This window comes from Hippopotamus amphibius, chromosome 10 (assembly GCF_030028045.1).
Source record: "Hippopotamus amphibius kiboko isolate mHipAmp2 chromosome 10, mHipAmp2.hap2, whole genome shotgun sequence".
NCBI classification, from domain to species: domain Eukaryota; kingdom Metazoa; phylum Chordata; class Mammalia; order Artiodactyla; family Hippopotamidae; genus Hippopotamus; species Hippopotamus amphibius.
The window spans coordinates 49,732,990-49,754,013 of NC_080195.1; the positions used below are offsets into that span (position 1 = coordinate 49,732,990).

The 21,024-nt window shown below is 36.6% G+C and overlaps 1 protein-coding gene and 1 non-coding gene across 2 annotated transcripts in view; one reads left to right on the forward strand and one right to left on the reverse strand.

The window, feature by feature from the left end:
• Positions 1–21,024, reverse strand: part of SLC49A4 (solute carrier family 49 member 4) — a 95,809-nt gene that overhangs the window by 21,844 nt on the left and 52,941 nt on the right. Inside the window, exons 6-7 of the mRNA XM_057697785.1 lie at positions 16,271–16,338; positions 13,037–13,164 (exon numbers count right to left, since the gene is read on the reverse strand). Coding sequence (XP_057553768.1) covers positions 13,037–13,164; positions 16,271–16,338 — 196 coding nt within the window. The remainder of the gene's footprint in view (positions 1–13,036; positions 13,165–16,270; positions 16,339–21,024) is intronic.
• On the forward strand, positions 555–661 carry LOC130830695 (U6 spliceosomal RNA). The gene has a single exon (XR_009047863.1). It is a non-coding gene; the product is annotated as a U6 spliceosomal RNA (small nuclear RNA).

The following is a 21,024-nucleotide window of genomic DNA, read 5'->3' on the forward strand; positions in this document are numbered from 1 at the left end:
GCATGGTGTGGAAAAAAAGAGAGACACGGGATGTCCCAGAGAAGTAGAAGCTGGTGAAGCAGGGGGCCCTGTCTGAAAACTCCTCAAGGCCATGCAGTGCTCTTGGCTTCATTTCATGCTCCTAAGAATCTTCTAATTTTGGTCTCCTAGGTATCAAATTATGGGAAGGGAAGATGAAATCTTTTGTCATTGGAAAGATAAAATTTCTACTGTGGTTAAACATTGTAATGGAACTGTAGATAGTTCATTTTCTGGTGGGTAATTTGGGAATGTCTATCAAATAAAGTACTTACTCTTTGATCCAGCAATTACACTTCTAGGAATTTATCCTACAGCTGTGCAGGTACAAGTATGTATAAAACACTCACTGTAATATTGTTTGTAGTATGAAAAGATTAAAAACTAGTTAGATGTCCACCAGTTGGGGATCAGTTGTTTAAAAATGTATCAAACATCCAAACAAAGGTATATTATATAACCATTAAAAAATGAAGCAACTCTGTATTTGCCGATGTTAATGACAGCAAAGTCATTAATATAAGTGATATAAGTGAGTGCTTGCTTCAATAGCACATATACTAAAGTTGGAACAATACAGAGAGGATTAGCATGGCCCCTGCACAAGGAAGACAGGCAAATCCGTGAAGCGTTCCATATTTTTAGACCTAAAAATAGTGTACAAGACCAGACACAAAAAAATAATATACAAGACCAGATACTATAAAACTCTTAGAGGAAGTCATATGCAGAACACTCTGACATAAATTGCAGCAAGATCTTTTTTCATCCACTTCCTAGAGTAATGAAAATAAAACAAAAATAAACACATGGGACCTAATGAAACTTAAAAGTTTTGCACAGCAAAGGAAACCATAAACAAAATGAAAAGACAACCCACAGAGAAAATATTTGCAAATGAAGTGACTGACAAGGGATTAATCTCCAAAACAGACAAACAGCTCATGCAGCTCAATATCAAAAATCCAAACAACCCAATCAAAAAATGGGCAGCAGACCTAAATAGACATTTCTCCAAAGAAGACATGCAGATGGCCAAGAGGCACATGAAAAGATGCTCAACATCACTAATCATCAGAGAAATGCAAATCAAAATTGAAATGAGGTTATCACCTCACACTGGTCAGAATGCCCATCATCAAAAAAATCTACAAACAATACATGCTGGAGAGGGTGTGGAGAAAACAGAACCCTCCTGCACTGTTGGTGGGGATGCAAATTGGTACAGCCACTATGGAGAACAGTATGGAGGTTCCTTAAAACACTAAAAATAGAACTACCATATGATCCAGCAATCCCACTCCAGGGCATATATCTGGAGAAAACCATAATTCGAAAAGATACATGTACCCCAATGTTCACTGCAGTACTATTTACAATGGTCAGGACATGGTAGCGACCTAAATGTCCATTGACAGATGAATGGATAAAGAAGATATGGTACATATATACAATGGAATATTAGCCATAAAAAAGAATGAAATAATGCCATTTGCAGCGACATGGATGGATCTAGAGATTGTCCTACGAGTGAATTCAGTAAGTTAGAGAAAGAGAAATATCATATGATATTGCTTATATGTGGAATCTAAAAAAATGGTACAAATGAACCTATTTACAAAACAGAAATAGAGTCACAAATGTAGAAAACCAAGGTTACCAAGGGGGAGAGGGGGTGGGGGGGAGGAATAAATTCGGAGATTGGGATTGACATATACACACGACTATATATAAAATAGATAACCAATAAGGACCTACTGTATAGCACAGGGAACTCTACTCAATACTCTGTAGTGACCTATAAGGGAATAGAATCTAAAAAAGAACGGATGTGTGTATAATTCATTCAGTTTGCTGTATAGCAGAAACTAATACAACATTGTAAATCAACTATACTCCAATAAAAATTAATTAAAAAAGAACTTATTAATATTATGCACCCAGCATTTATCCCCAAACACAAAATACACTAGTATTTAAAATGAAGAGAAACACTTAAAAAAAAAGACATATAAGTGGAAAAGGTACAGAAAAGTGTGTTAAAGGACACACACACACAACCACCCACCCACCCACCCCTGTTTGTAAATGTATAGAATTCTCTGGGAAAACTCAAGAAAATGACATTCGGGACTGCCTCCAGAGAGGAAAATTGGGGGCCATGGGATGGTAGACATTTTTCAATATATACCCTTTTCCCACTTTTTAAGTTTAGTTTTTACTATGTGCATATCTTACCTATTTAACAAAATAAAAAAAGAGAAGTATTGTAAACTAATGAATTCATGCAGGTTTGTTAGCTCCCTGACTCAGAAATGGTTATCACTGGGCGAGCTGACCCACACACCTGAGGTCCACACCCAGGAGCCACAGAGCCCAGCCTTGGTCCAGGATCCTCGACCCTGACTTAGAAACGGTTATCACTGGGCGAGCTGACCCACACACCTGAGGTCCACACCCAGGAGCCACAGAGCCCAGCCTTGGTCCAGGATCCTCGACGTTGATATTCCCACCTCATTTATTAGAATTCCTATTACACATAGGATAAGTGGGCTGAGATTGCTGATATAACTTCAGAAGCCAAAAATTAAAAAATTGAGTACTTTCATTCAATTCTCTCATTCTCAATGTTTGCCTCTTGTATTATTATAAAAATGATGACTGTGAGGTTGTTTACACTGGCTGGATGCGTGTGCTGAAATCACTTGTTATGGTAGAAACTAAAGAATCAAGATAATTTACACCGGAAAGGGTTAAATTAAGATCTTCACAATCAGAATGGGGGAAAAGGAGCTATGTCAGGATTGATTTAATATTTTCCCCAGTGTTCTGGGACACGCATAAGGTAAAAGCTGATTATTACCAGTCTGAATTTGACTTCCATTTGCATTTTCAGTTAAGAGTCTGATACCGTATCTTTATACACTGGTTTGGCAGATACAGTGGGTGAATGCCATCTATTAAAAGTCAGGCAGACAGGATAATTTCCTGCTCGTTAGAGAAGGTTCAAACTACATGATCATTAAATATTTCCATGACTTTCTATAGTACTGATACTAAAATTAAAATAACTGCCTTTCAATTAAAAAGTCAAGATAATTTAGCAGAACAAACACAATGCTGATACAGATTTTTTTTTTCAAAGAAGCTAATAAAGTTTCACAGGCCCATTATTTAAATTGCAAAAATCAAAGTCCTGTGTACCACAAAATACACTTACAATGGATGTATTTCAAGAATACGAATTGGATCACAACCCTGAAAAAACTCTTCTCTCCATCCCTGCTTCTAGTGACAGACCAAATTACTAAACTTTAGGGAAGTAAAACTATGTATGAATACATTTTTATTAATCAAAACAAACTGTAGTGATCAGCAGTTATAAAACAAATCACAAAGTTTCAGAGACTACTTCCACTCAACACTGAATGAGATTCTCAAGATATCATCCAAAACAACTTCAAATCTTAGATTTATATAATTTTTCAAACAATTTTTAAAACTGCTTTTAACTATATTATCATATCTGACCATCCTATCAACTCTTTGAGGTAGGTAAAGTAAGATGAAGTGACTGAAATTCTCAAAAGTCAAAATAACTTCTGTAGAAACAATGTAAATTGGCAGCGCTAATAACAACAGTATAACTAAGGCCTACAGAATCTAGCGTGCTTTCCACCAAGCCACTGTATTAAACTGAAAACAAAAATTCTTCTTTTATTATAATATGTATTTTACTCAACGATATTGACACAAAAGGAATGCCTCTCAAATCTGTATTCCACACAAAAGCTGGAAGTGACTGCACTTAAGACAGATGACAGAATCAAAAACAGAGCACCAAAAGGCTACAGACAAAAGAGATGAACTTTATTCATGAGAAATGTAAAATAAGCCCAAGAGTTACTGCGTAGATATAAGAGGGAAAAGTTAGCTTAAGCCTTTCTTCAACACCATTTATCAAGCACCTCACATGCAAGCAGCTACGCTGGAACAGTAAATAGGACCCTCTGTCCTCAATCATTCCTAATCTAAAGGAATATGACAGACACCTGTGGGCTCAGCTGCTATTTATACGCACAGTGTTAAGATAATTATACTTCATTCTCTTTAAAAGAAACAAAAAAAAGCTATGAGGAGCCACAGCCGCCCAGCATTAGGTGCCAAGTGCAGCAGGGAAAGTGTGCTGCTAAATTCTAGCGATGCTGTTTAAGGAGGCGCCTGAGAAGCTGTGGCAGGTTCAGAAGACAGTGGCTGTGCTGATCAGCGGTGTGGAACCCACGTCTGATGAGGCAAGGTTTTGAGAATTGGGGGGGTGTTTAGATTAATGGCTAAGTCCAGACATGACCAATATCTTCGAATGTTCTGAAGGCTGTTAACGGAAGAGGGAGGTGGCCGACTTGCTCTGTGGGAGATGAGTTGCTCCAAATCGTAATAGCGTGATAGGAGGAAGAATGTCCCAGGACCCAGAGCTGACCAACAAGGGAGGTTTTCATATAAATTGTGGTCATAGGAACATATATCTGGATTGTAATGGAAGAGACTCATTTATTGAATAAGTTACATCAGATGATGACTAAGGTTCATTTAAGTAGATCAATAACAAATTTAGGACTTTCCTGGTGGCGCAGTGGTTAAGAATCCACCTGCCAATGCAGGGGACATGGGTTCGAGCCCTGCTCCAGGAAGATCCCACATGCCGCGGAGCAACTAAGCCCGTGCGCCACAACTATTGAGCCTGTGTGCCACAACTACTGAAGCCCATGTGCCTAGAGCCCGTGCTCCACAACGAGAAGCCACCCCACAATGAGGAGCCCGTGCACCACAATGAAGAGTAGCCCCCTCTCGCCACAACTAGAGAAAGCCCGCGTGCAGCAATGAAGACCCAACACAGCCAATAAATAAATAAAATAAATTAATAAAAAAAGGACAAATTTAGATATATGTAGGTAGAAAGTTTAACTAGGATATTAAAAACAAAAATCTTAAAGGTGCTTCTTAGTGGATAAGAATAACAAAATTTTTTTAGTTTTATTAGGAAGCATTATAAATATGAAATAAGGATTATAAAATAACAATACATTTTTTATCATAAATTAAGGATTAGATTCCTTAGAAATAAGAAATTTCCCTAAAGAGTAGGTTTATAACATTAATATACTTTATTAGATAAATTTTTATTATTTCGCATGCTGACTGAATTTTTATTTCATGATAAAAGTTAGGAAAGTTAACTGGGAATTATCAGATTAGGCCTTTATTGAAAATATTTACAAAGGCTAAATTAAACTTGATACTGCAAGTGAAAATACTCCTTTTGGAAATAAAGATGTACCTGTAAAGACAAATGGTAAACATTCAAAAGTTTGTCAACTACAGAGTTTTTCAAGCATTTTGGGCATGTTGAATATATAGAATACATATGTATGTATATACACACACACCAATATACATTTCTATATCATTGAGCTATGCCTTTCTTCTCAGCCTCACATTTTTTTCCTAAAAATGACTGCTGTGGCCTTCACAATCTATCACTAATTAAAATATGCAGTACATGAAACTGGGGTTCCAAAAGCAGAGGGGGCATGTTTTGCTGCAACAGTCATTAATGGTGGTTTTCTTGCTGCATGTTATTACTTTGTGGGTGTCCCTTGCTCAGCTCCTTTGTTGGCACAGTTTAGTCCTACAAAGATGGACAGTTATGTTTAGAGTCCCTTATGGCTGGAAGGCATAGTTATTATCTTGCAGAAATGAAGCACAGTTAATAATCCTTGAAACAGTGGGCCCAGAATAGAGATTGGTTGGGAAATCAGATATCCTAGGCAGTATAGGTTATCGGTAACTTTTAAGCTCCCAAAGAATGATGTATGGTTCTGCAGAAGGCAACGTGCTACTAAATCATGGAACACTGACTGATCACCTGGTCAAACCCCCTACTTTCAAGAAACACAGACTCTACTTAAGGACTTATTTTTCTCCTTGAAAATCTCCACGGATAAACATTACATGACCCTCCTCGGTAAAAAATGTTGCTCTGAGCGTTTTACCACTCATACATGGGAGGTTTTTCACAAATTCATTCTCGTCTTTTCATCCATGTTCTATTTTTGCCTCAATCCGTCATGAATATGAGTAATTCACTTTTAGTTCACAAAATTGAAAATAATAATTAACTCACTCCTTTAGCCTTCTTTCTTTAAAGCTTAAAATCTCTAATTTCCTTAACAATGTGCATTTCCTCAGTCATGCTCAACATCCTTTTCTAAATTTCTCATCTCCCCCCATTTTTGAGCAAGTGTATGTTTTTGTTTCTTTGCATGCTATTAAAATGGGACATAATTACCTTAACAAAGGCAAAATGCATGCAAATATATTAAGAGGATTACTCTGTAATCTATACACATCATGTGCCTTTCAATACAACCACATATATTTCGTTTCTTCAATTATCACTTAAAGTCTGCTTGCAGTCGGGTATCACCCTCCAGGGGCTTCTGTCTAGCTAATCACTCCCCTTATCCTCCCCACCCACTATCTGTTTCCAACATTACCATCATGGCACTCTAGTAACTTGCATTTGATGAAGGACCTCTCCCAAAGCATCCTCTGTTAAACAGTCAAATTATATTGTTTCAGCAAACTCAACACCAAAGTGCTAACATTTTTCAAAATGCCATTTTCGAAGTATTCATCTGTTCGGTGAAAAATGACATGTGAATTGTGGCTAGCCTGGCTAGACATCTACTTCTCAGATAAGGTGAATAATGTATTTTCATAAATTTATTTATAGTATGAGCTTCAAGATTTTGAAACTCATATTATCTAGTCATGAGTTTATTTATTGCCCTATTATAGCTAATTCAATTAATGAAGATATAATACAATATTAAATACTGAGTTTCCCTAAAGAAATAATAAAAGCATACCACCGAAAGCCTCCAAGAGGATGTATATAAGCAAGTACATGTACCAAAATAATACACCTATGGAATGATCCAGTTTTTCTTCTGTAGAGATGGCAATAGTAATATCAAGATCAGTGGTCTACAAAAAGATTGCATTAGAAGGTTCTAGCAGTAGTAGCACTTATAACAGATGGGTTGAACAGAATTAATAGCTTTTAATTTATTACGTCAACAGTTATAATTAATGTGTATACTTTCAAACACTTTTCATGTAAATTCTTCCGATTTATCAAAAGTAATAATAGAAATACTAAGTTTGCTAGAAACTGGAAAAAGACGACATTTTCCTGATTAAATGGGGGAGGGGAAGAGCAGCATTGACATATACACACGACCAAATGTAAAATAGATGGCTAGTGGGAAGCCACTACAGAGCACAGGGAGATCAGCTTGATGCTTTGTGCAAGACTTAAAGGGGTGGGATAGGGAGGTTAGGAGGGAGGCTCAAGAGGGAAGGGGATATGGGGATATATGCATACATGTGGCTGATTCATTTTGTTGTACAGCAGAAACTGACACAATACTGTAAAGCAATTATACCCCAATAAAGATTAAAAAAAAAAAAAACCCAAACTTTAAGAGATCAAAACAAAAGGGTCTTGATTAATACATTTTGATTAAAAAAAAAAAAGAATGACTCTGGTAAAAAAAGAAACATGAATTTGCCATTACTGACTTTAAATATCAGCCTAAAGGTCTAGATATGTCTATAATTAGACTTTGTAGTAAGTTCCCTTTCATGAAACCTTTTTTACTTAAAAGGAATTAGGTCAGATTTTTACAAAGGCAGTAAGAGTATCTGTGATAGATTTATGCAGATTCTCCATTGTTCCATTAAAATGAACAGAGTGGCCAAGCTTCCTGACTATTATTGGCAATAAGTCATATCTACTGAGACTCAACATGGAGACAAAATATACTTCACTCATTCATTCACTCATTCATTCATGACTCAGGGCTTATGCTAGGTACTGGGGCGGCAGTTGGGGTCAGAATTTATAAGGCAAAAGTCCATGCTCCAGATTTTCTGACTGGTAGGAAGATAAGACGTATACTCAAGTAACTATTAAGTGGTATCAGGAAAGAGAAAAACAATACTATGATGATTCAGAGAAGGTATGTGAAGAAACCTAGTCCTTAACCCAGTGTATTTGTAAGTTAAAAATGCATCTTTCAGGAGTTTCTAAATGACATTAATAAACCGACTTACATTTAAAAACAGTAGAATTTATAAATTCAGTGGTTAAGACGTCTACCTCAAATTCAACCTCTTGAGCCTTGATTTAATTTAGAATTCTGCTTTCCTTTCTGTCCAACATAATTATTTTTAAGGACAGAATGGGAAAACAGTCTTGACTGGGGTCAATTACATCAATTTTCTTTAAAGATTTTAAAAGATACATAGTTTTCAAATACATATATGTTTTCTGATTATAAAAGTAAAACAAGCTCATTGTTACAAATCCAGACCAAAAAGCAGATAAGAAACTAAATTTATAATATTGCCATCCAGAGATAAAACTGTTAATTTTATCAGGTTAAATAGAAAATATACGAAATTTAATGAATGTACTATGTTATAACGAATATTCTACACTTGATTCAAGGGAACAAATCTGTTCATCCTGTACTTACAACCACGTTCTTGTGAAATTTAACAGATGCACACTTGACATACAGTATCACAAAAAAAACTGGAGTGTAATGCCATGAACAAGAAGAGTTGTAAACTAAAACTGTTCCACCAGAATGTTGTACAACTGCTAAATTTGAAACTATACCAGAATAAAAAAAAAAATTCTGGCTCAGAATACTTGCCAAAATTGCTGAAAACTCTAATGAAGGAATGTTAGTATATTAAAAGTGCGAAGTATCCAAAAAAAGATTTCTCTGGCCAGTGGGATTTATATGCAAAGCAATAAACACTGAAAAGAGGGAATCCTAGGAGGACAGTACAGAGCAGAGGTTTCCAAACCTTCCTTCACAGCACCCTTTGTATCTCAGTAATTTTTCAGTGGTGCCTCAGGGCCAGAGGAAATAGCTAATAATTCTGTTAGTTACATGGTTAGGTCCAAACAATTTAATAAATACACACACACACACATATACATACTAAAAATTTAATGGTCATTTAAAAAAATACTCATATATTGAAAGAAACAGATTTTTTTTTCATTCTTAAATAACCACAATTACATACTATTGGGATGTGTGCATCTGACAAGCATTACATGACTTCTCAAATCCTGTAATCAGAACAACACTACCACCCTCATTTCCTGTTCCACATTTATTTCTGTGTGGTATTGCTTTTTATTACAGCAACTGCAGAAAACTTAACTTCATAAAGATATGACATCATCAAAGAGAATGCAGCAAGATCTAAATATGAAACTGGGAGCTCACCTGAATTAAAGGTTTACAGTGTCTGACACACGTGGAATATCCCTGTGTTTCTCTCAGAAATTTAAAATAACCCATGTTGTCCTTGTGAGTTTGCTGTTGCACTGCAGGGCAGCTGGCTTAGTGAGTTTGGTAACCCTGGGTAACCTTATCCCACTGCCCTATTATCACTACAATCATTCCCAAATAAACATCTGTCTTTGAAAGATTTCATGCCTCTGATGTGCAAAATGCTAGTCCTTTTATTACAGAGCATGTAAACCCAACTTGGGATATGTAATATTCCTTAATTACATGCAGCCAAAAGGAATCCGCCTCTTATGGAATCTCACAGAATGTCCATGCCAGCGGGTAACAGGCCCCCATAGAGCCACTCTCAGACTCTCCTATATTCCTACCCATAGAATTGCTTGTTACAACAAATAATCCTACAATTAAACATATAATTCAAAAGGTGGCTGAATATTATGTGCAAATGGAATAAAAAACATGCATCTTGGGGCTTCCTAGGTGGTGCAGTGGTTAAGGATCCACCTGCCAAAGCAAGGGCACAGGTTCGATGCCTGCTCCAGGAAGATCCCAAATGCCGCAGAGCAACTAAGCCTGTGTGCCAAAAAACAAACAAACAAACAAACAAACGAAAAAAGCCCCATGCATCTTAAACAATCTTTTGTTGAAGGAAAGAAGCAACAACAGAGCCCTCTTGGTTTATGAAATAATCTGTCATGGTAATTTTAAAAAGATCCTGTGGCAGGCAAGAAAAAAGTCCCCTCCTTTCCCCAAAAGATATTCATGTGTGAATTCCTGGAAACTGTGAATATGTTACCACACATGGCAAAAAGGATTAAGGCTGCAGATGGAATTAAGGTTGCTAATCAGCTGACTTTAAAATTGGGAGATTATCCTGGATTATCTAGGAAGACCAAATGTTATCACAAGGATCCTTAAAAGTGGAAGAGGGAGGCAGAATATGAAGTTCAGAGGAAGACGTGACCTTGGCAGGAAGGAACAGATGATGCAGTATGAGAAGGACTTGATCTGCTGTTGCCAGCTTTCCAGATGAAGGAAGAGAGCTACGAGCCAAGGCATGTGGGCGGCTGCTAGACGTTAAAGAAGGCAAGGAGACTAATTCTTCCCTAGAGTCGGCCCACGTTTTGATTTTAGCCTAGTGAGACTCAAGTTGGACTTCTAACTTACAGAAATACAAGATAATAAATTTGTGTTTTTTTAAGCCACTATGTTTGTGGTAAGTTATTAACAGCAGCCACAGAAAGACTAATACAGACCCCCAAATGATATTAATAACAATTAATTGGGCAAGGGAAAAAAAGGCATCCAAAGTGGGAAGGAAGAAGCAGAACTGACACTATTTGCAGATGACATGATATTATACATAGAAAATCCTAAAAACTCCATCAAAAACTGTTAGAACTAATAAACTCAGTAAAATTTGAGGCTACAAAATCAACACAAAAATCTTGCATTTCTCTACACTAGTAATGAACTATCCGAAAGAGAAATGAAGAAAAAAAATCCCATTTACAATTATATCAAAAGAATAAAATACCTAGGAATAAATTTAACCAAGGAGGTGAAAGATCTGTGTATTGAAAACTATAAGACATTAATTAAAGAAACTGAAGACATAAATAAATGGAAAGATATTCTGTGCTCACAGACTGGAAGAATGACTACTGTTAAAATGTCCACACTACCCAAAGCAACCTACAGATTCAAGGCAAGCCCTATCAAAATTCCAATGGTATTTGTCACAGAAATAGAACAAACAATCCTAAAATTTGTGTGGAACCACAAAAGACCCGAGATAACTAAAGCAGCCTTGAGAAAGAAGAACAAAGCTGGAGGCATCACATGCCTTGATTTCAAATTATATTACAAAGCTACAGTAATTAAAATAGCATAGTATTGGCATAAAAAGAGAGACACAGATCAATGCGACAGAACAGAGAACCCAGAAATAAACTTACACACTTAGGGTCAATTAATTTACAACAAAAAAGACAGGACTATGCAATGGGGAAAGGACAGCCTCTTCAATAAATGATGTTAGGAAAACTGGACAACCACATGCAAAAGAATGAAATTGGGCCACTATCCCATATGCAAAAATTAACCCAAAATGAATCAGAGACTTGAATGTAAGACCTGAAACCATAAAACTCCTAGAATAAAATATAGGCAGTAAGTTCCTTGACATAGGTCTTGGCAATGATTTTTTTGGATCTGACACCAAAAGCAAAAGAACAAAAGTGAAAATGAACAAGCGAGACTACAACAAACTAAAAAGCTTCTGCACAGCAAAGGAAACCATCAACAAATGAAAAGGCGACATACTGAACGGGAGAAAATAATTGCAAACCATATATCTGATAAGGGGATAATATCCAAAACATACAAAGAATTCATACAATTCAGCACCAAAAAGCAAACAACACAATGAAAAACTGGGCAGAAGATCTGAATACTCATTTTTGTAAAGAAGACATATAGATGGCCAACAGACACATAAAAGGAGCTCCATACCATTAATCAGCATGGAAACACAAATCAAAATCACAACGAGCTATCACCTCACACCTGTCAGAATGGCTATGATCAATAAAATAAGAAATACCAAGTGTTGGCAAGGATGTGGAGAAAAGGGAACCCTGGTGCGCTGTTGATGGGGATGTAAAGTGGTACAGCCACTAGGGAAAACAGTACGCAGGTTCCTCAGAAAAGTGAAAATAGGGCTACCATATGATCCAGCAATCCCATTTCTTATCTGAGGGAATTGAACTCAGCATCACAAAAAAGATATCCACACCCCCCCCCCACCATGTTCACTGCAGCATTATTTACAATAGCCAAGATATGGAAACAACCTAAGTGTCCATCAATGGGTGAATGGATAAAGAAATTGTGGAATATATATATGCAATAGAATATTACTCAGCCATAAAGAATGAAATCTCGCCATTTGTGACATATTTAGATCTCGAGGATATTATGCTAAGTGAAGTAAGTCAGACAGAGAAAGACAAATATTGTGTAATCTCTCTTACATGTGGTATCAAAAACAACAGCAACAAAAAAACCAAAAAATCAAGCTCATAGAAACAGAACAGACTGGTGGTTTTAAGAAGTGGGGGGGGGGGGGGGGGGGGGTGAGAGAAATGGTGAACTGTTTGCTTTTTGTTTTTGTTATTAGTTTAAATAAATTGAATAAAAACATTTTTTAAAAGCTAAATATAAAATAAACCTATAGGTGCTCATTCAAAGAATTTTACTGGCATGTACTTGAAACATCACAGCTTTTTGCCTTTGTTCATGTTCCTTCCTGTTTAATAATGACATAATGGCTATAAATAAGATAAAAATCCTTGTATTATGCTCTGATATGATTTTTTACAAGAATATAAGCTTTTCCATGCTATATAAGCTTAGGCTAAAGATTATATATTTCCATATGCAAAATACCAATGGAAATATTTTTAGTTACTTCTTGAGCTCTTTTTAGATGGGATGATGGTCTGATGGCTGGACAAGGGAGACCTTTTTGTATATTTAAAAATTACTTATGGAAAAGGTCCTACTCTCGGTGTATATATACTTTTTATTCAAAGTTCAAAACAGTCTGTATTCACCTGTGGTTAAAGGCAGGTGTGTGATGCTGTTCAAACAGGTCAGGGTGAACCACGTGGATGACAGCGTAGCCCCAGAAAACAGCAGGAGAAGAATTAGTTTCAGCATACCCCTGATAAAATCTGCAAACCTGAAAAGAAACAATGTTCCATTAATCCTAGCTGGATTTTTAAAATACCATTTACATCAATGACACACTTTCATTACAAAATAATTTCTTGAAAAAATTTCAATTCAATCTTTTAAGCAAGTTTTTTGATTTTTTTTCAACTGATACATTTTATGTGTTTGTATGTGTGTGATAAATGTTGCTTTGTGATAAACTTTTTTTTTTTTCTTCTCTTACAAAACACATAAAATGTGATCTCTGTTCTGGATTTAAAACTTACGGGATGGATTCTGAGTCTTTTAACTGCCACTTTTACTTTCTTTATATATTTTTGTATAATTCCCAAACATCCTATATTGAGCACATATTGTCTCAGTCTTAGAAAATAGGCTAACTTGTTGACATAAACTAGCGAAGGTGGCTCTTCCAAAATTTAAACTCACTTGGATAACAAGTACAAATGCTTACACCAGAGCCTTTGGGGTTCTATACGATCTGGTCTCTGCCTCCACTTTCCCTTTGCCTTAGCTACTCTCCAGCTGCACAGCCCTGTTTCTGTTTCTCCTACGTGCTAAGGTTGTTTCCCACAGCAACTGTAGCTTTTGCACCTGTCCTGGAATGCTGGTACCCCCAGATCATCACATGCCTTACTCCTGATGATTCTTCAGGTCATTCGGGTCTCAGTTCAGGAAGGCTGTCCATGCTTGTGGAGGAAGCCCTCCCCATCCCACCTCCACATTCTTTGTTTTCTCCATAGCATTTCTCTCTATTGGAATTTCTCTTGTTTCTGCATTTACTGTTTGTCTTTCCTATCAAACTGTAAGCTTTGTAAAAGCAAGAACGTGGCTCAAGAATTGTGAATTTATTCTGCAAAATTTGTGCATAATGTCTCACGGCATTTTAAGTTCTCAAAAATCCTGCTTTGTCGTGAATTACCATGAAACTTATCATTTAGTCATGACCAAAAGCGCTTCCCATTTGCCAACTGTTTTCCCTCGCCTGCTGATGAACTGCTGACTGTGCCTGTACACAGCTTACTCTGGCCGTCAGAAGTGTTCCTACTGGAGAGAAACCAATCCCGTCCCAAATAAAACGTTTACCATGTTTTCTCTTTGTTTTTTAAATTGATTTTAATCTCTGCTGCAATTATATGATTTGCAATACTCTCTTTCATTTTGCACTTACTTGACGCGATGTGGTTAACCAGGTTTGTAAAGTGTTATCTAGACTGAAACCACGTCCTATGAGAGCTGATGCCACCTTTTGGTGGGAAAGATGGATGCATCTTTGCCCGGTGACTTTGGTTAGTTCTCTACTATGGAAGTTCACAAACAGAAAATTCTTAGGTACTCTGAGAAAGGGTCCACAGGTTGGTGGAAACCCCCCTCAAGAAAATCCAAATGCTGTGTTTTAATTCCATGCTCACCACTTTTCTGATTTACATTTTGCTACGCTTCATGAACTTACTTGTCAGATGGGCAGACAAGAGAGAAGAAAACAGTTTTCCGGTACAATCAGAGCTGAGTGAAGTTGAACAGTGAGTAAGTTTTCCAGGCCTGATCACACAAGAATAAACTGACTACTCTGGTCTACCAATTTTGGAGACCTAGTCCTTTCAAATGGACTAATACCATCAAAGTGTACTGTTAAGACCAAAGTAGTACATTTAATAGTAACCTTTAATAACATAATCACAAATAAACACCCAAAGCATTCATGTCTACAAAGAGATTCTATTCTAGGGATCCCAAAAAGTTTGTTTTGAATTAATTTAAAAATTGATTTTAGGTTTAGGAGATACCTACAACTGATTTCAGATCCCAGCGTAAGGGCAGTACTTTTTAGAACTTCCATTTCAACAATTTAAAACCAGAAATGTCCTCATTCTAATTTTTCCCTCTAGTTCTATTTCCATATAGTTAAAACTAAGGGTTTGTAGGGAAAAAAAGAGAAAGGCGCATATGAGATGTCATTTCTGATACATAATATATCCCTCTTTGACCTATGTGGTGTTCAGAAAAGGTTTTGGTAAATGATGACTCGTTATCATTGACTTGGAGATTTAGTTAGAAAAATTAGATATTATTCTTGTCCAGTGTGATAGGTGAATGGATTCTAGTATGAGTGCAGTGATTTCCTACAAATAGCTATGCTCCTATTCTTTAGCTTTTCGATTTTATTCTTATATTTTTCTAACTTATAAAAACCTCAGATAAAGTGATTTAGAAATAACAGTGTCAATTTATTCTTCCATTAGCCCAGAAATACTATGTAAACTGTAAGGTCTAGATATAATATTATCCTGTGTCAATTGTTTTAAGTATTTAGATAGCAAGGTGCTTCACATATCTTATTTGATCTCCCCAAATATGTAATTAGAGTCTTCCATTCCCACTAAAGTTGACTGCTCAATTTTGTTTTTGATTAAACAGGGTAAAATGATTTGGAAAGTGAATGAATATTATCTCACTGGAAACACTAAGAGTAGTTTTACAGGTAGTCACCTACATGAGTGACATTTTCATTCTTTTCTTTTTTTAGAATAAATGAGACCTTTTCCTTCTTCTGACTTATTCTAAAAATGTGTTGTCATAATGGGTTAAGATCAGAGGGAGTTTAGTGAAATTCAAAGTCATTATGGACATTTTTCATCAAAACTGGATAGCCAAAGGGTTGTACCTGCCAAAAAAGACCAGAAATATATATCTGCTAATCAGGATACTGACTTTCCATGGAAAGTTCTAGAGATGTTCTTACGAATGATTCCTTTCAGTTCTTTTTAATCTCGGTAACTATTTGCCTTTATTACTGTCTCCTCTTTCCTTGGGTCCCATTTGTAGATATTGTTCTCTAATAACATGAAGAGAGGCAGCTTAATGACACTGGAAATACATCTCTTTAGTCTCCAAAAACATTTTAGGATGGACTACTCCTGAGAAGGTTTCTTGTAGCAGCAAATTCTACCTACTGCATGAGAATTTTCTTATAGCCTGAACAAGTGCCCCTTTCTGACTTTTGCCTGTTTTACTTTTCCTTGAATTTTAATGTTTACCTAGGGTAGCTGAGTCTCCCTTTGGGCTTTTTTTTGGTTCTACCCACTCACATGTTTAACGTAAAATATTCTCACCTTGCCATTGCTATTCCAACAACACAGCCTCCAACTATGGACCAAAATCCAATCCAACCAGCGTCTACCTGTTAAGAAAGTGGCAGACACATTTAAGACAAGATTATCATATTTTAGAAGGTATGGGAAAAAATCCTCTATAATCAGTGTGTTAATAGCTAAATGGCAGGAAATCTAAGATACACTATTGAAGAAAATGAATCAAATTAAAGGATTCATGTGTGACTAATTCATACAAACTTATCTAAATAAATATATCACTGATGAACTTTGTATTAGAATATTTAAATCAACAAAATAATCAATGTTACAAACAGTTTTCAAATGTGTTCTACATGCCAGATACTGTACTAGAACTCTTAAGAAAACAGGAAAAGGAGAAAAGATGGTCACTGACCTAAAAAGCTTAAATACAGCCAACATACAGGAAACTACTAAGCGATAATTAAGCGCTAAAATGTCTGGTGCAAGTAAAAATGTATTAAGAGAACACAGAAGAGTGGGGGAAAGAGAGAGCTGGGAGGAGGAGGGGGAAAGAGAAAGAACAGGTTGAGCACCTGGTGAGACAAGACAGAGAAAGAATTTGAGCTGGGTTTCAAATGGATAGCTCGCTCCACTCTTGAAGAAAACATTTCTAGCCCTTACCTATAAAATGGACTAAATGAGGTAATTTGCATACAGAACTTAGATCAGCAGTCGATCTACAGGAAGTGCTCAATAAAGGTTAGAGCTGTTACTGTTAGTTGATGATGTTTCTCCATCATCGAACGTCTTGTCTCTTTCCTACCTTCATGGGCAAACTTATTCAGAGCAATTTACAAATGCTGCCTATATTTCTTAGTCACTCATGTATCTTTAACTCTTACTATGACTTGGCTTCTGTCTCAGCTCACACCCCAAGTCTCGGTTTCCTCCTTAGTAGAATGGAGATAATAAGAATGTTTCTGAGAATTAAATAAGGTAATAAATGCAAAGTGCTCAATACCTGTTAGCTGTCAACACCTGACACTCTTAAGTGTCCCTGACAGTAGAGATGCATTTTTTCTCCTCTTTCCCCTTCCCACGGCCATCACACTTGCTTATTATCTTACTTCTTACTTCTGGACTCCTGTAAAAGCAATCTTCCTGCCCACTATTGCCAGAATAATTATCCTAATCATTCCACTTCCCTGCTCAGAAACAGTTACTGGCTTTCCTTGTGGTTACAGGGCAAAGTCCAAATTTGACCTGGCACTTGAGAGCTGCCCAAACTAAATTCTACCTTTTATTATTTTTCTAGTCATATTTTTCATTACAGCTGTGATAGAGCTTGTTAGCTGTCCACCAAATCTGTTATACCTTATTCTACCAGGGCACTTAGCTAGATGACATGTCCGAGGCCCTATTCAGCTATATGTGACCACGTGACTAAGTTCTCATCAAAGTGGAAAAGGTGAGGTGCGCCATCTCTAGGCTAGAATGTGGAAGACAGCTGTATGCCGCCTCCATGTTTTCTTTCCCTTTCTGCCAGCTGGAGTCTGGGTGGTCATCCAGCGTCACCCGTGCATATAATGACAGAAGAGACAGAAGAGCTGCAAAGTGGAAGCAACCTCGGTCTCTAAATCAGTGTGAGGAAAAGAGTGGTCCTAACTGTGAACAACTGTCCTAGATTATTATGCAAACTGTCCTAGATTGCTACAGACATGAGAAACAAATTTCTTCTTAAGTCTCCGTGAATGAGAAACAAATTTCTTCTTAAGTCTCAAAACTCTGGGATTCTTAGTCTAAGTTATACAATAACTTCACACAAATCTTGCTCTACCAGTGTCTGGTGCCAAAAGCAAAGGTAAATGCTCTCTAGAGAAAGATAACACCAGAAGCTTAAATTATCTCTACACTTTTTTTTCATATAACTGGTGTGTGGGGAAGAGAATTCTCTGTTCTCAGCACTGCCCCCTCCTTGCACTTAGTATCCATTAATACTATGGATTAAGGCCCATTAACACGATAAGCCGCCCCCGCCAACATCCCCATCTATCCCCTAGGTCCCAGCGGGGTCCTGTATCAGGTGAAGAACCACTGTGTACCTGACTGTACTGACCCTGGTCCTTTCAGGCCATTTTGTGCTTTTCTGCTTCCTCTGTTCATGACATTTGCCTTAGTTAATAATATTCTACCCAATAATTAACTAAATTTTTTCTGTGCTTGAATTTAATTAATTAATTGGGGGGGGGGGCAGCACCTCCATGTGTCCACCAACCCAGAAGCTCTGCTTTTATTTAATTTTAAGTTTATTTAATACCTGGTGTGATTCATCATCTCTGTACCGCTCAGAGTCTGTACAGAGAGAGATCCTTGGAAGGGCTTCTCAGAGTTTATAACATGAATCATAATATCTGCAAAATCAGCATCATCTAAATGGGTGTTACATTTTTCTTTCTTGGAAGTGAGCATGCTTAGAATATCTGCCATCTAGAAAAACAGGTTAGGGAACTAAAGGAAGACCTTCTTCTTATAGTAAAGGCGTACTAGGTAATTTGGATTAATGTTCTGGTTGAGAAGCAGAAAATCTGGAGTAGGAAATCTATCTGAAGGCATCAGAGAGCCAAGAAGTTAATCCAGAATTCTGGAACCATGATACAGGATGAGAAGGAAGCCCAGAGGAGCGAGTCTGATATTTGGGGACACTTTTCCTTAGGGATGTGTCTGCTGATTTCAGAAAAAGTAGCTAAGGCGCTAAAAAGTTACTAAGCCTCATGGATCTAGGAGGAAAAAAATATGAATTCAAGGCCTGCTCTAAGGTGGCTGGCCTTATAGAAAACCCCAGACTTTAGCTGGGGACTCTGAGGGTTATACCTAAGATCAGTGTAAATTAGAAATGGAAAAGAAAGGAAGGAAGGAAGGAAGGAAGGAAGGGAACTGTATATTCTGAGGGATTGAAAGCCAGCTTTAAATGATCTCAATTCTTGAAACTGGATTAGGTGATCCCTAGACTCCTAAGAAAAAACATAAGTTCTTTCTAGAGGAAAAGAACATCATTTGAAGCTTAAATTATCTCTACAACATTTCATATACTATGTTGAGCACTTGGTCAAAAATAACTGAACACATAAGGAAATAAAAAACATGAATGAATGTCACAAACATAAAGAGACCCACAAGGGATCCAGATAAAGGGATGAGGAGATACAGACTCTAAATAATTATTTTTAATAGTTCAAAAATAAAAAAGACAAGATCAAGCATTTCTACAGAAATTTGGAAACTATGAAAAAGCGTCTAATAAAAATTTCATAACTTAAGAAAATAATAATTGAAATTAATAACTCATAGATGAGTTTAACAGCATATTAGAGCTGAAAACTGAAATAGTGAGTTGGATGAAAGGCTAGGTAAAATATCCAGTATGAGGCAGAGAAAGGCAAAAGGACAGAAAATTCAGAACAGAGAGTAAGAGACATAGGAAAGACAGTGTGAAAGTATAACATGTGTGGCTAGAGTTACTGAAGGAGAGAGAATAGAGAAAACGGAGCTTGAGCTTTGAAGAGATACTGGCTAAGAATTTTCTGAAACTGATGAGAGACATCAAGAAGTCCTACATACCGCAAGCAGGATACATTTATTTATTTATTTCATTTTGAATTACTTTTAATTTATTTTTATTTTTTAAATTGAAGTATAGTTGATTTACAAGATTATGAGTTTCAGGCATACAGCATAGTGTTTCAGTATTTTTACAGATTATATTCTACTAAAAGTTATTACAAAATAATGGGTCTAATTCCCTGTGCTACAAAATATATCCTTGTTGCTTATCTATCTTATACAAGTAGTTTGTATTTCTTAGTCCCATACCCCTAATTTGCCTCTCCCTTCTTCCCTCTTCCTTTCGGTAACCACTAGCTTGTTTTCCATATCTGTGAGTCTGTTTCTGTTTTGCACATACATTTATTCGTATTATTTTTTAGATTCCACATATAAGCGATATCAGACAGTATTTGTCTTTCTCTGTCTGACTTATTTCACTAACCATAGTATTCTCTAGGTCTATCCATGTTGCTGCAAATGGCAGAATTTCATTCTCTCTTATGGCTGAGTAATATCCCATTGTATATAGATACCACATCTTCTTTATCCATTCAGCATAAAATTTAAAAAACTTGCCACCTAGTTAAACTGCTGAAACCAAAGACAAAGAGAAAATCTTAAATGCGGCAAGCTTTTAAATTTGACAGCTGGCTTCTTGGTTGAATCGATGGAGGCCAGGAGAAGATGCAGTATTTTCAAATAAATAAAAGAAATTAACTGCTAACCAAGGATTCTATATCCAATAAAAATAATCTTCAAAAATGAAGACCAAATGAAGACATTTTCAGACCAAAATGAAAAACAAACCACAAGAGAATTTGTTGTAAGCAGACCTGCACAACACACACACACACACACACACACACACACACACACACACACACGCTAAAGGGTGCTCTTTAAACAGAAGAAAAATGATCGCAGGCAGAAGACTGAAGATTAAGGAAAGAATGAAGAGCAGCAAAAGGAAATATGAAAGTGAATCTAAATGAACACTGTGCAAAACAACAGTAATGTCTTAGGCAGTTTAAAATATATGACAATAACAGCACAAAGTATGGTAGAGGCATAAAAGGAGTGAAAGGGTTCTAAGGACCTTAGTCTTTGATGAGGTAAAAGTTCTAATTTATAGTAGATGTTAGCAAGTGAAGTGTATATTCTGTACTTTCAAGGGTAACCACTAAATA